This window comes from Dermacentor variabilis, chromosome 1 (assembly GCF_050947875.1).
Source record: "Dermacentor variabilis isolate Ectoservices chromosome 1, ASM5094787v1, whole genome shotgun sequence".
Classification (NCBI taxonomy): Eukaryota; Metazoa; Arthropoda; class Arachnida; order Ixodida; family Ixodidae; genus Dermacentor; species Dermacentor variabilis.
In genome coordinates, this window is record NC_134568.1 from 139,151,597 (window position 1) to 139,167,123 (window position 15,527).

Sequence of the window (15,527 nt, forward strand, 5' to 3'; positions counted from 1 at the left end):
GTTTGGGGAAAAAATTTTTCCTAAAGGATGAGCTGGCGATTGCGGCTCAATCTGGCACACGAAAGGGAGGAAAGCAGGGAGGAAGCGCGCTGTCTTTCGTTGCACACAAGGCCGCTGTATCTTGAAAGCCATCTGTGACGGGGACGAAGTCCACCGTAAGCAGGGAGCGGAGCGGGGGTGGAGTGTTAGGGGCATTCTACTCTGGACCGCTGTATCTTAAAAGCCGTCTGTGACGGGGCAGAGTCTACCATGCGCTGTGTTTTCACGGCTTAGTTCGCGTTGGTGCGAGAGGCAGCACGAAGGTCAATTCACTTGCTTCTGCTGCTGCACTTCCTCACTCCAGCATTTGGCAGCCAGCAAGTTTCTGCGGTCATCGAGCAAGATGTGTTTATGTTTCCTTATGCGCATGTGACACCATGCGTGTTAATTTAGTTAGTACGCCTATGTTTACAAGTTTATATGGCCAATAAAACTACTCTCCTTACTTCATATAGCTGTCCACTAATTTGCCATCACAAGCGATGGTTCATTTTTCATGCGAAACTACAACTTTTTTTCAGTTTCATTACCACGTTGCACACCCTAGGAAATGTGTTTGGGGGATGAAGGATTATTGTTGTTTTTGTGTTCAAGCGTGTCATCTTCTTCATGTTGCTTCGAAGTTTAATATATATATATATATATATATATATATTATTTTTTTAGACAAACTATTCTTGGTGACCCTTGCTTGCAAATTCTAAAAGTTGTTTGCCTCCAACTTTATGTTCTACTTCTGTTTCTTGATCAGCTCAGATGTATAATTGCCTATCTGCAGTTTGACTGTAATGAAATTAAGAATGTACTCATTTGCAGTGGCAGGTCATTCTGCAGTCTTTTCAGCTAATGTAAGAATGACAGGAGCTAATGAGCTTTGTGAAGGTAGCATAGCAGCTGACTTCCGTGTGACTCCATTAGGTGGGAACAAACTGGGGTGTTATTTATTGCTTAATTATTTATTGCATGCTTTATCTATAAATTGATAAATTTTGTGGTAGTTCAGTAAAAGCACTGTTTAGTCAGAGTATGTTTTCTCGTTACAGCTGTGAAAAGCCTGGAGGAGCAGCAGCGTGAAAGTAGACAGAAGGCCCGGTGGGACCGCTACATGGCAAAGCTACAAAATACCATTGACAAAGAAAAGAAAGCCAACAAAGATGCCACTGGCAAGCCCACTGCCTTCAACAACAGGTGCGTGTGCTTTTTACTGAGCATGCATAGGAGCAGTCATTCAAGTCGGTGTTAAGTCTAACTGCATGCAGTATGAAGCTGCCTTGCTGAAGTTGACCAGGTTTCAGAAAGCTGTTGTGATGGAACAAGAGACTTTCCTGAAAGCTGCTTTTGCCATGCATAGACTGTAAGCTTCTCTTGCACAAACATTCCTGACAATATGTGTAGGCAAAATACTGTATCAAATCATTGGCAAATATATGTCTCGCTTTTCCGTTTTAGCCAAAAAGTAAAAGAATATTTGCCTGGAGAAAATTTGGCACACTAATGAAAAACAAGAAAACTCTGGGTTTTATTACTTTTGGCCTCCAAAAACACAGGAAGAAATTTCACAGCCTATAAGACGGTTGCAGCACCATATCACGGCAAATAGCAATACCACTTTACCATTACCATCGAACTTTAATATAATCGACACAGATATAACAAAGTACGTATTGTATATAACGAAGCAAGTGTGAAATTTGGTTGGTCATGCTTTATTTAAATGGGTCACTGTTCTGCTATAGTGAAGCCAAAAGCACACAATCCATCATGGTATGGGTTATAGCAAGCAACTTCGTTTTCAAGAAGCTCAAAATACATATTCTGGCAGCAAAATTTCAAATAGAGTTACCAATAGATTTTCCAGGTGCCTGATCTTTTGGAACTGCATGCTTATTCTGACATACCCATGGCAATGCCACCCGCCTATGGAACCATAGCAACTGGCATTTTGGACGCTGCACGATGTACTGCTCGACCTTTCGGACATGATCAGCACACCCGATGGTGCAAACATGATGGTTGCGAGCCAAGTCGCCGCTACGGCCATATGATACAAGATTGCAACTTTCCTGCTAGCATTTAGGTTGTGGGCTCGATCCAAGCCTTGGCGACTGCATTTTGATGGGGGCGCAATGCACAAACACTCATGTACCATGCACTGGGTGCACGTTAAAGAAACTCGGATGATCAGAATCAATCCGGAGACCCCCACCGAGATGTGTCTAATATTGATATTGTGGTTTTGGCACTTCAAACCCCACAATGTAATGTCAATGTAGATTGCAACTTTGGCTGCTGACTGCCATGCAAGCGGCACTGGTTACACTTAGTGGCCTTGGCGGTATGGCTGAGATGAAAATTTGCCAATGGGCGGTGGAGTGGCCGGCAACAAGCCGCTGTGGGTAGCTCTCCATCAATACGTTTGTACCAGTAGACCTCATCGGCAATCAAGCATTGGGTCACTCACACACACGGTCTAGACTGACGGCTGTTGTGGTGGAGTTCGGTATGCATGTAGCCCCCTTCAGTGTCTGAAAAAAATGTCACCAGCTGTACTTGGCAAGTGTGATTTAAAATGCTTGAAGAAAAGAAACAATAATTTCTAGATGTTGAAATCTCACACACTAGGCACGCATGCTTGTTTTGGCCCACGACTTGGCTTGGTTGGACTGCATCTGACATTCCATGTGATCACAGCAAGATCACATTTGCATATTAGTGATAGTGCAAAGCATGTGTATGTAATTTATTATTGTTCCCATGCCATGTATGGGCACGAAAAGGCGCCAACAGACCATCAAAATTTGTAGGAGGCCCTTTGCTGGCTCGTCGGAAGCATCACACTTTTTTTCCCTCATGTATGCATATTACAAATATCGGATATAGCAAAGGTATCTTCACGTTTGACGCAGCTTCATTATAGTGAGGTTTTCAATATCTAGTTGTTCACTCCGAAAAAAAAGGAAATGTGCAGCCAGACTTTGTTATCAGAATTGTAATTTTGGAGGGAAGCTTTGTTTATCATAAATTTCACATGCAGTGTCAGGGCTTCCTGAACTCTGACAGCATGGATGACTTCCCACTTTCTCTAGATGCTCCACTTGGCTATCTTGTGAATGAGTTTTTGTAAACAGAAGTTCTAGAGACATTCCACTGGTACTGCTCATTTCAGTGATGAATTTCTCAAATTTTTTTAAATAATGAGAGACAAAATTATAATTTTTGCTGGCCAGGCTACATAGCAGTGAATATCAAAATTTTCTTGATAACTGCCTATATAATTAATAAAACATCACAACTGAACTTTTAAGTAATGGTTTTAGAGACCATGTTTAAAACGCAAAATTGTAACTCAGCCAGTACTCAAATTCAATTCAATTCACTTTATTCCGTGTTCCAACAACATGCATGTGTGAGGTGCAAAAGCTGCCCTGTAGGCAGCTAAATAAATAAACCTTCTGCTAGAAGTTTTGTGCCTGTCACTAGTATATAGGAGAATATGGACTCAAAGATATCCAAGAAGTGCAGTGCTGTCCCAGGTAATATTTCTCTGCACTGCATGTTGTTATAATGCACCAGCATATTAACTGGAGCAGCAATGCACTATGCTGCAGATTCTCAGAACCAATTTTTTTAAACTGGTCAGCAAAAATTATAATTTCGTAGTGTTTAATAAAACTCTGACGTGGCTGCAGACATGGGATTTAAATAATTAGGTAACTATTCCTTATAGTTTATAATTTACTGCTCAGTAAAAAAAGAAAAAAGCACCACAGTGCAACTGCACAAACTCCGTGACCTACAACTATGGCGACTGTTTATTACATGGCGCCTCTTAATTGCGCCATTCTACCCTTTGACCAATGCTGCTGTCAGATGACACAAGCCACATTAACGCCATCAGTATGTTCGTATTACATTCTTGTTTATAAAAACATGGGATTGCTATTGCTACTGTATTGATCAAGAAAGCGAAACAAGCAGAGATAAAATTGACCATTGTAATGCACAAAATCTTGTGGCACGGCTCAAAAGGAAGTTACAAATATTGCAACTAGCATGGCAAAAATCTGCGCAGGTCTCTAGCTATATGAACTTTAGTAGACGCTTGTCAAACTGTTCTATGATTTGAGTAAGCCTTCACCAGTCAAACTTACTATATCTATACCGTATTTACTTGTGTAAGGGCTGCCGTCATCTAAGGGCTGCGAAGACCCCCACCAAAGTTTGCCCCTACACTTTGGAGGGCAAAATTTTGAGTAAGAATTCAAAACGTCCTGCCGGAAAGTGAAGTTAGTTACACTAGCTGTTTTTTCATTGCCACTACACCATTATTTCTTTGTGTGGCGCGTCATCTCAGCTGTAGTGGCAGTGTTTTCAGTCAGATCGGTGGCATTTCACCTCTAGAGACGGGAGCCCTGTTTGGGTCAGCACTGGTCAGGGACGATGGGCCAGCATCTGAGATTGTTTACTTCATCATCATTATCATCATCAACCTATTTTATGTCCATTGCAGGACGAAGGCCTCTCCCTGCGATCTTCAATTACCCCTGTCCTGCGCCAACCGATTCCAACTAGCGCCCGTGAATTTCCTAATTTCATCGTCCCACCGTCCTCGACTGCACTTCTCTTCTCTTGGCACCCATTCTGTAACCCTAATGGTTCACCAGCTATCTAACCTACGCTATAAATTACCTGCCCAGCTCCATTTCTTTCTCTTAATGTGAATTAGAATATCGGCTATAGCCATTTGCTCTTTTTCTGTCTCTTAACGTTATGCCTAGCATTCTTCGTTCCATCACTCATTGAGCGGTCCTTATTGTTCTCAAGCTTCTTGGTCAGTCTCCAACTCTGCCCCATATGTTACCACTGGTAAAATGCACTGATTGTACACCTTCCTTTTCAATGATAATGGTAAGCTTCCATTCAGGAGCTAACAAAGTCAGGAGCATTATGTCATTTGTGCCTCTCTTACCCTCTGCTACAGTCGCAGAAACAGTACGAACCTATAGCGGGCCGTCATCGGCCTTATTCATGTAAGGGCCGCACCCAGCCAAGGTTCTAGAAACAAAAGTGCGGCCCTTACACGGGTATATATGGTAGCTCGTCATCACTTTGATGCTGATAATGTTAAAAAATGCTGAATAAATGCTTGGGTGCCACCTTCATGAAGATTTAAGTACTTATATTAAATGGAACTAATGTGATACCCTGGTCGACACTTGTGCTTCATACTTGAAATTATGTGAATGCCTAGAAATTTTGCCTCTGGTAGCTTGCTTTCACATGACTGTAATTGGTGACAAATCAAGAATTCAGGAGAGGTTCCTTCCAAAAACATGTTGTGCTTAAAGAAATGGTCCCCTTGCAAATGCCACCAGCACGAAGAGGAGGAGCCCTAGCTTTTCAGCAACAATGAGCACACAGCACAGATGAATGGCCACACACAGCACACATGAACAGCCAACATACCATGAAAGACGGAATGGCCTGATTCACACCTGACGCACAAAAAGCTCCCCCAGCAGTGCAAGGAGTTTCGTGTCAAGGAAGCATCTGAGGAAAGCAAAGACAGCTAGCTGACGTGGATACAAAGGATAAGAGAGGAGAGGAGGGCTATATAGACGAGGTGATTCACTGGTGCATTTATACATGTTTTCTTTCAGGCACACTTGCTGCTGCAGTCTTTACCTGTCACTGACTATATAGTATCTTACCACTTATTTATTTTTTTTATTTTTTTGCTTTTTAAATACATTTGATGGCCAGAAAGGTGACCTATTTTTTTTCTCTTCAATATGTGCATTGGACCTCTTTTTTTTTTTAATTTTTTAAACATTGTCTCCTCCCACCCAGGCTGAAGTCCAAGTTCAATTCCAAGGACTCGTGGACCAGCAAAGACAGCCATAATTCGGTTTTGACAAACAAGGTGTCTTCTCCTGTCAGCAAAGACAAAGGTAGAGCATCTACCATGTTGTTTGCCACACTGTTGATTTCATCATTCATGTTCTGTGGGGGAAAAAAAAAGGCAAATGTTGCCTTTTTTTTTTTTTTAAGTGAGTTCTTTTCATACGAATACATGAATAGAGCATGAAGGATATGGGAAACGAAGAGCTCAATTTATTTTTAGTTACCATCACAATCACATGAAATTAACACGAAGCCTGGGAAAGCATATGGGGAATTAACTGTTCTTTTTAATTGAAATATACAAATAGTAAGAAAAGTGGGAATGAAAGTGGATGAAAAGCCACAGGTGGGAGCCGAAGCCACGTCTTCCGCATGATGTGTGCGGTGCTTTACCATTGACCTACTGCAGTGGCCATCCTCCCATACGCTGTATTGAGTATTTGTGTATGTGTGCTAGTTCTATTCCTGGGAGTGCTAGCCAGTTCCACTCATGTCTATGGCAGCAGATGTAGAATAACTCAAAGCTTTAACCAGTTTCACATAAATTTTTGCTTAAATATGCAACAGGAGAATAATACCTGCTTCTTTGTGCAGCTGGTCTTCAGATCAGTATTGAGTTAATTTTGTAGACATATCACTTTCATCACGAGAAGTTTGAAGAACAAAAGGGCCACTGGAGTTATAGATTTTACACTTAGTGTGACACAAGTTTTAGTTTGGCATACAGTGCTCTAAAGCTGTTTGTTCAGATTTTTCTGAGCATTGTAGTTGCATTCAATAACATTCTTTATCTGGCTCACTTCTTGTCTGTGCAACTCTCGCTTTGATTCTTTTAGCACATGCATTAATTACCTTAACACTTTGTTAGTTTTTCAAGAAAGGATTTATTCTTTTGTCTCATGGACACCCTTTCTTGAGTCACTTATGAGAGATTTGACTTGTGGCTTCTGTCCTCATACTTGAGCTTAGCTGATAGATTCACAACTTTAAATCTGAATTAGAGGGAACTCCTAGAAACTGACCCTCAGTTATTTTTCAGAGAAGTCGTGTGATGAAAACAGTATATTGTACAACACAACGATCAGCCACAATATATTTAGCATTTTATTTATTGCACACCCTGCTATTTGTCTTCTGAGAAGCACATCCATACTCCATTTTTGCAGAATTGCTGACACTTAGCTGTTTGGCTATCATGCCGATTTATACTTCGGGGCAAGCTCTTTAGTCTGACTAGCCTTGTGGCCCTACCGCAGCCTTTACTCTGCTCTTTAAAAGTGCATACTCTCAGTATACTTGCAAATTTAATTGTTTTTCAGTGTTTTGAGTGAAGTAAATTGCAAATCATTGTCACATGGCATAGTTCATCATCATCATCAGCCTAGTTTTATGTCCACTGCAGGACGAAGGCCTCTCCCTGTGTTCTCCAATCACCCCTGTCTTACACTAGCTGATTCCAACTTTCGTCTGCAAATTTCCTAATTTCATCACCCTACCTAGTTTTCTGCCATCCTCGACTGCACTTCACTTCTCTTGGTACCCGTTTTGTAACTTCAATGGTCCACCGGTTATCTACCCTACACATTACAGTGGAATCTTGTTGATACGATCCTGCATAATACGTTTTCTGGCCTAATACGTTTTTCTTTTTATTCCCAGCCAACATCCCTTGGAAATAATGCATTTTCGTGCGTTTAATACGATTACATTTTTGCCCAAAATAGAATAATACGACCGCGAAAGTGGATCTTGACCGATATTTCGAGAAATTCTATGTTTATTTTTCGGTATACTAGCTCAAACCACGTTCCAACAAGCCACTATCTGCACGTTGTGGAGCCTCTGAGGCCATTGCAGCGTCAGTTTGCGGCAAAAAGATTTCTGCCAGGCGCAGTCACTGCTTCAAATGATGATGATGATGCGCCAGGCGATGCTCTGTGCCATCTAGCAAAACGTATCATAATCAAGGAGGAAAGTGCACAATGCTCTCGGCAGGTGCCACTTCCCTTCCCAAATTTTCACGATGCTCCGTGCCGTCTGTGCTTCCCGCGCTGTTTCCTTGTTCTCTTGGTGCCTTGTTGCTGTGTTCGGTGGTGCTGTAGTGGTCCTTTCGCTTTTGTTGTTGTTGTTCTCTTCTGGCTGCATTGGTGCTGTGCACGGCAATGCTGCCAGGCTTGTGACAATGTTGTGGAAACGCAAGGTGCTCAGTTTGAAAGAAAAACTGGAAATTGTAACAAGTTTGCAGAGAGCCTAAAGAGGAAGCATGTGGACTTGGCACGATAGCTCGGTTTACCAGTGTCAACACTCAACACTATTGTCGGTCAGGAGAGGAACTTCGAAAGAAGCTGCAAGTTCTTGGTCCCGGTGTGAAACAAACACGATGTGTGAAACATGCACAAATGGAAGAAATCCTGCTTAGATGGTTTAAGGTAATCAGAGCGGCAGGAGTGAACGTCAACGGGTCAGTCCTACATGCGAAAGCTGGCAACATAGCGCTCTCCTTGGGCATTGAAGACTTTCAAGCGTCCAGTGACTGGCTTCACTGGTTTAAGACACGACATGGATTGTCGTACAAAACAGTGTTCAGTGAAGTGAAAAATACCAACACATACGTCGTCTCGGAATGGTTGTCTACTACATTACCCGTGCTGATTTCACAGTACCGACCGCAGGACATCTTCAATGTGGACAAGGCAGGCATTTTCATCAACATGCAGCCCGACAAAAGTCTCGGCATTGTTGCGTACTCCAGGGTAGCGTACCGTACTGCTGCCGAGAAGTAGCGACGCCTGCCTATCGAAGCTCGACCGACATTACTTATTGGGTAGCGTGGCATTGTCGGCGGACTGCAGGCATCCGGTAGATCATGGCGACCAAGCAGGGGCGAGACGATTTGCTAGTGCGAAACTTGCACGGTTTATTCAAAGGTAGTTGAAAGAAAATAAGAAAAGCATGAAGTATGAAGTCTCAAGTATGAAGTATATCAAAAGTACATTTCGGAGCCCCTTAAATAGGCTCTCTACAAGTGTGGGCGGGATCTTGCTTCCGTCGATGACATGTGACAGGCACGGAGAGAGGGCCCCTCCTCCTGCCATACCGAGCACGGGAAGGAGAAGTCGATCCTCTTTTCGACGAATCCGGGGAGAAGGTCGGGTGAATGACCTCTCCGGCACCGTGGGGTCCAGCCAAGAGAAGGTGAAGGGGATGAGGTAAGCACACACGATGCCACGACCATGAGAGGAGGGGAAGGGGATGAGGTCGCCCATGGGCTCCGGCTCAGGGGTACGGTGAATGACCTCTCCGGCGCCGTGGGGTCCGGCCAAAAGAAGGTGAAGGGGATGAGGTCGCCCGTGGGCTTCGGCTCAGCGAGTAGGGTGAATGACCTGTCGCCACATGGTGTCAGACGCCAACCCTAACAGCATCTCCGGCGGGGGAGGAAGATCCTGACGTGTAGGGGCCAGCAGCCGCTGTACGAGGGATCGGCGTTTCGGTATCAGGATTCCCCGTAGAGGTCACGAACCCTTCGTTCGTAGCAGATAGATTCCGGGGAGTGGTCATCCGTCCTCGTAGCGCTCTTGTGACTTTTCTCCTTGGTCCGGTCTGGTGAAATTGGTCTTTGCAAGCAGGTCTCGCAACTTTTCGTCTCCTGCCTGGGCAAGCAATCACCCCAGAACAGTGCCGGACCCACAACCACAAAGCAGCGAGCACAAGGCCACTCTCCCCCAAGACACACCCGGCTTTTAACAAAAAAAGAAAACCCGCTACACCTTCCCCATTTCCTACGCGCGTCCTCCCCCCCTTAACACTAAAAACAGCCATTTCTTGAAAGCGTTAAGACGTGGTTATTAAAATCAGCTAACAATCGGCTTCACTTCGGAAAAACATATGAATGCACGAAAAAAAATTCCACGGAAACCCGGATGAGCATGAGGCTTTCGATACTCTAGGGGCAACAACTTAAACCGTCGGCATTGCCGTTAAGCTTACCCTTCTTGTTGCGAATATCGAAGGTGTACTGTTGAAGAGCCAAGCTCCAGCGCCAAAGACGACCGTTTTTCGTAGACATGGACTGCAGCCATGTGAGGGGACAGTGGTCAGTCTCTATGGTGAATCTTGAGCCAGCGATATAGCAAGCTAGCTTCTGTACCGCCCAAACTACGCAGGCGCATTCCTTTTCTGATGAACTGTATGCTTCCTCACGAACTGAAAGCTTTCTACTGGCGTACAGTACAGGGTGTTCGTTCTCGTCATCTTTCTTTTGACAGAGCACCACCCCCATGCCCCTGTCACTGGCATCACACTGAAGAATGAATGGCTTAGAGTAGTCGGACGCATTCAACACTGGCTGACTCGTTAGTGCATTCTTCAGCATACAAAAAGCCCTTTCTTTTGCGTCATCCCACTTTACCGTTTGTGGTTCTGTTTTTCTGAGAGCATCCGTTAAAAAACTCGCAATCTCGGAATACCGCGGAATATATCTTTGGTAATAACCCGCCAAGCCAAGGAATGATCTGATGTCCCGCTTGGTGCGTGGTTGCGGGAAGTTGTCTATCGCGGTCAGTTTAACCTCGGAAGGCCGACGATGGCCTTGCCCTATTACATGACCTAGATAAGCTACCTCCGCGCGCCCTAATTGGCATTTGGGAGCCTTAACAGTTAAGTTGGCCTCTCGTAGCCAATACAACACGGTTCGCAGGTGTTGCATATGGTCCGCCCATGATGAAGAAAAGATAGCTATGTCATCGAGATAGGTAAGTGCAAAGTCCTCCATTCCTCGTAGCACCTGGTCCATAAGGCTAGAGAAGCAATATGGCGCATTCTTCAATCCAAAACTCAGGACTTTCGGACGAAAGGTTCCCATCGGGGAAATAAACGCTGCAAGCCTGCTTGCCCTCTCGGTCAATGGAACCTGCCAATACCCTCTGACTAAATCGAGCGTAGAGATGAAATTAGCACTGCTCACTTTCTCAAGCCTTTCCTCGATATGCGGTATTGGATAAGTCTGGTCCTTCGTGATTAAATTGAGCCTGCGGTAGTCGATACATGGCCGCGGCTCTTTTCCTGGGACCTCAACCAAGATAAGAGGCAAGGTATAATCACTCTCTCCTGGCTCGATTACACCTAGCTCTAACATCTTGTTTATTTCAGCGGTCATGACTTCACGTTGACGAGGCGAAACGCGATAAGCTTTCGAACGAACTGGGTCCAACGAGGTTAACTCGATGTCATGAACGATCGCAGTTGTCCTGCCCGGTGTGACTGAAAATACGTCTTTAAATTCAAACACGAGTTCCCTCAGTTCGGCCCTCTGATTGGGATTCAACTCCGCCTGTTCTACTAACTTATCAATGGTCTCGTCAATGTCTTTTGTCTCCGTCACTGCTGTTAACTCTGGAAAGTCGACAGGCATTTCCTCAGATTGGTTATTCAAAGAGGGTTTCATGATCATTCGCTTTTCCCCAACTTCAAAGCGTCGCGTGCGAGCCGTCCTGTCATAGTAATGCTCAGCATTGTTTTGTGCTTTACGCATTTCCTGCTCGGCAATCATTGTGGCAGGGCTTACGTTCAATAACTTGCTGCATTCTGCTTCTCGCGACATTTCAGGCTCCGCTGCTTTCCTGGTTTTTTCATTAGCTGGCGTACTTTCCGCCTCATCCCCTATAGAGCTATCCTGTTCAGTACTAGTTGACCAATCAGCTGTCAATCCGGTTTCTTTCACCACTATACTTTCATCCACTGCTTTAGCCTCGAGCTCCTTTGCCTTGGAATGAGTTAGGGCTTGCACTGGTTCCCTCACTAAACCCGATTCCCTTGCGTCGTAGCAAATCCTCTGATTTGTTAGAAAACAAATATGGATACTGCGGCGGGAGATGTGCCGAGACGACGGCTTCAGTGTCCAGTACTCCGAAAGGGCCTTCAATACGAATTTTGGCCACCGGGAGACAAACACTGGAGGCCTCTACGGCTTGCCTTATCGAAGCACATTCCCCCGTGAACTGGCCTGCCTCTACGTACGACGGATGCACTACGTCCATTGTGGCTGCCGAGTCGCGAAGCACTCTACACGGTTTGCCGTTTACCACGAGGTCTCGAATGTACGGTTCGAGCAAGTTCAGATTTTTTGCGTTACTACTTAGTGACATCAACACTAGTTTGGGATTTCTGCATCCCACGGAGATATGCCCCGTTTGCCGGCAGTTGTAGCAATCTACTGGTTTCTTGGCCTCGAAAGCCTTTTTCTTTTGCTTTTCTGCCCTCTGTTCGGGTGACTCCTTTTCTCCTTCGCTGTCCTCGTCACTACTTTTCCCTGAATCCGATCTTTCCTTTGTTTTATACAGACTCGACTTTGACCATCGTTTTGGCTTGTCAGGTCTGCATTTATTCATCTCCTCCTTAGGAGCTTCGCTGCCTTCGTCCGCACGGCGAGTTATGTACTCCTCAGCGAGATTGGCCGCTCTCGAAACAGTGTCTACGCCTGGCCTATCCTGAACCCAATGCTTGATGTTTACTGGCAGCCGGCGGTAGAACTGTTCTAAGGCAACGCACTGCATTGTCTTTTCGGCATCGCCGAGTGCACCCTCTTCTCTGAGCCATTCCTTCAGGTTTACCTCCAAGGTGTATGCAAAATCTGAATATGACTCACTTTTGGTCTTCTCGACTTCCCTGAACTTTCGCCTGAATGCTTCAGCTGATAATCTATACTTTTTAAGCAGATTTGCTTTGACTTCATCGAAGTCCTCTGCTTCTTCTTTCCCCATGCGGGCGATAATATCAGCTACCTCACGTGGCAGTAACGTAAGCAAGCGTTGTGGCCACATTTTTCTCGCGAATTTTGCCTTCTCACACGTGCGCTCAAACTGTACCAGAAAAAGACCTATGTCCCCTCCTACTGCGTAGGGTGCCATCAAGACTGTCATTCTGCGCTCGCTTTCACGTGCCTCTGTGCTAGGTCTTTCGCTATTTTGTGCTTTCAGAAGCTCAATCTCTAGGCGCTTCATTTCAAGTGCGTCGCGGGCAACACGCTCTTCCTTCTCCTCTAGGTGCTTACGCTCTTCTTTGGCCTCACGTGCTGCCCGTTCGCGCTCCTCTTTTTCCTCTAGGCGCTTACGCCTTCTTTTTCCTCTCTTTCTAGGCACTTACGCTCTTCCTCTCTCTCTTCAATGCCCTCTAGGCATTCCGTCAGTTCCTCATCGTCTGCCCCGGTCGCTTCGATCGCCTCAATGATCTCCGGCTTTCTCTTTGATTCGGCAATTTGGAGGCCCAACTCTTTGGCCAAGCTCAACAATTCCGGCTTCTTTAGTGCCTTCAAGTTCATGGCTGCCGTTAGTGCTGCTAAACCTTCACTCTATACAACCTTGACGTACTCAAACTTCCGTCAACGGTTTAAAGAAAAATCACTGCAATGTACTTTCCAAAAAATATGTAAAAGCCAAGTGATATCTCAGTGAAGAAAAGCCGTGCACTCCCCATATGCAGTTATGATCCAGACACCTTCCTTCCGAACGTTGTTGCCAGGACGAAGAGGCTACGATCTCGTAGTTGTCATCCAAGTTGGGGTCTCCAGGATTCCGTATCCCAATCGCTGCCAGCCAGTTTGTTGCGTACTCCAGGGTAGCGTACCGTACTGCTGCCGAGAAGTAGCGATGCCTGCCTATCGAAGCTCGACCGACATTACTTATTGGGTAGCGTGGCGTTGTCGGCGGGCTGCAGGCATCCGGTAGATCATGGCGACCAAGCAGGGGCGAGACGATTTGCTAGTGCGAAACTTGCACGGTTTATTCAAAGGTAGTTGAAAGAAAATAAGAAAAGCATGAAGTATGAAGTCTCAAGTATGAAATATATCAAAAGTACATTTCGGAGCCCCTTAAATAGGCTCTCTACAAGTGTGGGCGGGATCTTGCTTCCGTCGATGACACGTGACAGGCACGGAGAGAGGGCCCCTCCTCCTGCCATACCGAGCACGGGAAGGAGAAGTCGATCCTCTTTTCGACGAATCCGGGGAGAAGGTTGGGTGAATGACCTCTCCGGCGCCGTGGGGTCCGGCCAAGAGAAGGTGAAGGGGATGAAGTAAGCACGCACGATGCCACGACCATGAGATTTGGGGAAGGGGATGAGGTTGCCCGTGGGCTCCGGCTCAGGGGGTAGGGTGAATGACCTCTCCGGCGCCGTGGGGTCCGGCCAAGAGAAGGTGAAGGGGATCAGGTCGCCCGTGGGCTCCGGCTCAGAGGGTAGGGTGAATGACCTGTCACCACGTGGTGTCAGACGCCAACCTTAACAGCATGAAGACCAAGATGTGCCAAGGGGGCAAAAAAAAGCAAAGAAGGTTTTATTCTGGTGCAACGCAGGTGGAAGTGAGAAGCTCAAGCTGACCATTCTTGGTAAGTAGTAGAAACCACACTGTTTCGCACGTGCCACACATCTCCCGGTCGTGTACAAGGCAAACAAGAAGGCCTGGATGACCGGCGCCTTCTTTTTCAAGTTTCTCACTGCACTCGATTCCAAGATGCACGTTAAAAACAGAAAATTATTCTATTTATTGACAACTGTGCGACACATCCGACTGACGTGGACTGGCTGCAGAATGTGAAGGTTGTTTTTCTGCCACCAAACATCACCAGCCACCTGCAGCCCCTGGACACAGGAATCATTAGAAAGGTGAAGTTTCACTTCCGTAACTTGCTGGTTCGTCGGCTCTTGGCCAAGATAGCGTGAAAGGATACAGACTTGAGGATCAGTCCTCTCGACCCCATACATCTTTTGGCAATGTCTTGGGATCGACTAAAAGCGGAGACTATCGCAGACTGTTTCAAGATATGTCTTTTTTGGTGCTCGCGACCAACTGGCCGACCAAGAAGACGAAGCTGTGCTTGAAATCCCAGAATGGGACCAGTTAAACTTGGATATTTTGTCACAAGACTTTGTGTATGCAGATGATGACCTGGCAACCTGCGAATTGCATACCGTGCAAGATATCATTGCGGAGTCCTGCAGTGTGGTGGCATTTGTGGATGATGGTGGCGACAACGACGACACATTAGAAGCCGGAGAGAGCCATGGCGACTGGTGTTCAACAGCAAGCGACACTCGAACACTTGGACACACTTCGTAGCTTCATTGCAAATGCAGAATTGAGTGAGCAAACTGCAGCTTCTTTTTTTACTTTTCAGAAGAATTTACTCCTAGACAATGAAAAGAAAGTGCCGCGCAAATTTACCAGCTACTTCAACGTTACTCAATGAAAGTAAGTTGCTGATGGAGTATGCATTTTTCCTCCTTTTTTTAACCTCTTTGGTTAATAAGATTTTTGCATAATATGTTTTATTTTCCGGTTCCCATGAAAAGTGCATCAACGAGATTCCACTGTACATGGCCTGCCCAGCTCCATGTTTTGGGAATGTGGGCTATCCCCTATTGCTCTCTGATCCACACCACTCTCTTCATGTCTTTTAACATTATGCCGCCCAGCATTTTTGTCTTATCGCTCTTTGCGCGGTCTTTAACATGTTCGCGAGCTTTATTATTATTTTTTTAATCTCCAAGTTTCTGCTCTGTATGTTAGCACTGGTCGAATGCAATGATTGCAC

At 45.5% G+C, this 15,527-nt stretch overlaps 1 protein-coding gene across 1 annotated transcript in view; it reads left to right on the forward strand.

Moving 5' to 3' along the window:
• Positions 1-15,527, forward strand: part of Cow (Proteoglycan Cow) — a 66,595-nt gene that overhangs the window by 14,438 nt on the left and 36,630 nt on the right. The window contains exons 5-6 of the mRNA XM_075695972.1: positions 1,083-1,227; positions 5,890-5,990. Coding sequence (XP_075552087.1) covers positions 1,083-1,227; positions 5,890-5,990 — 246 coding nt within the window. The remainder of the gene's footprint in view (positions 1-1,082; positions 1,228-5,889; positions 5,991-15,527) is intronic.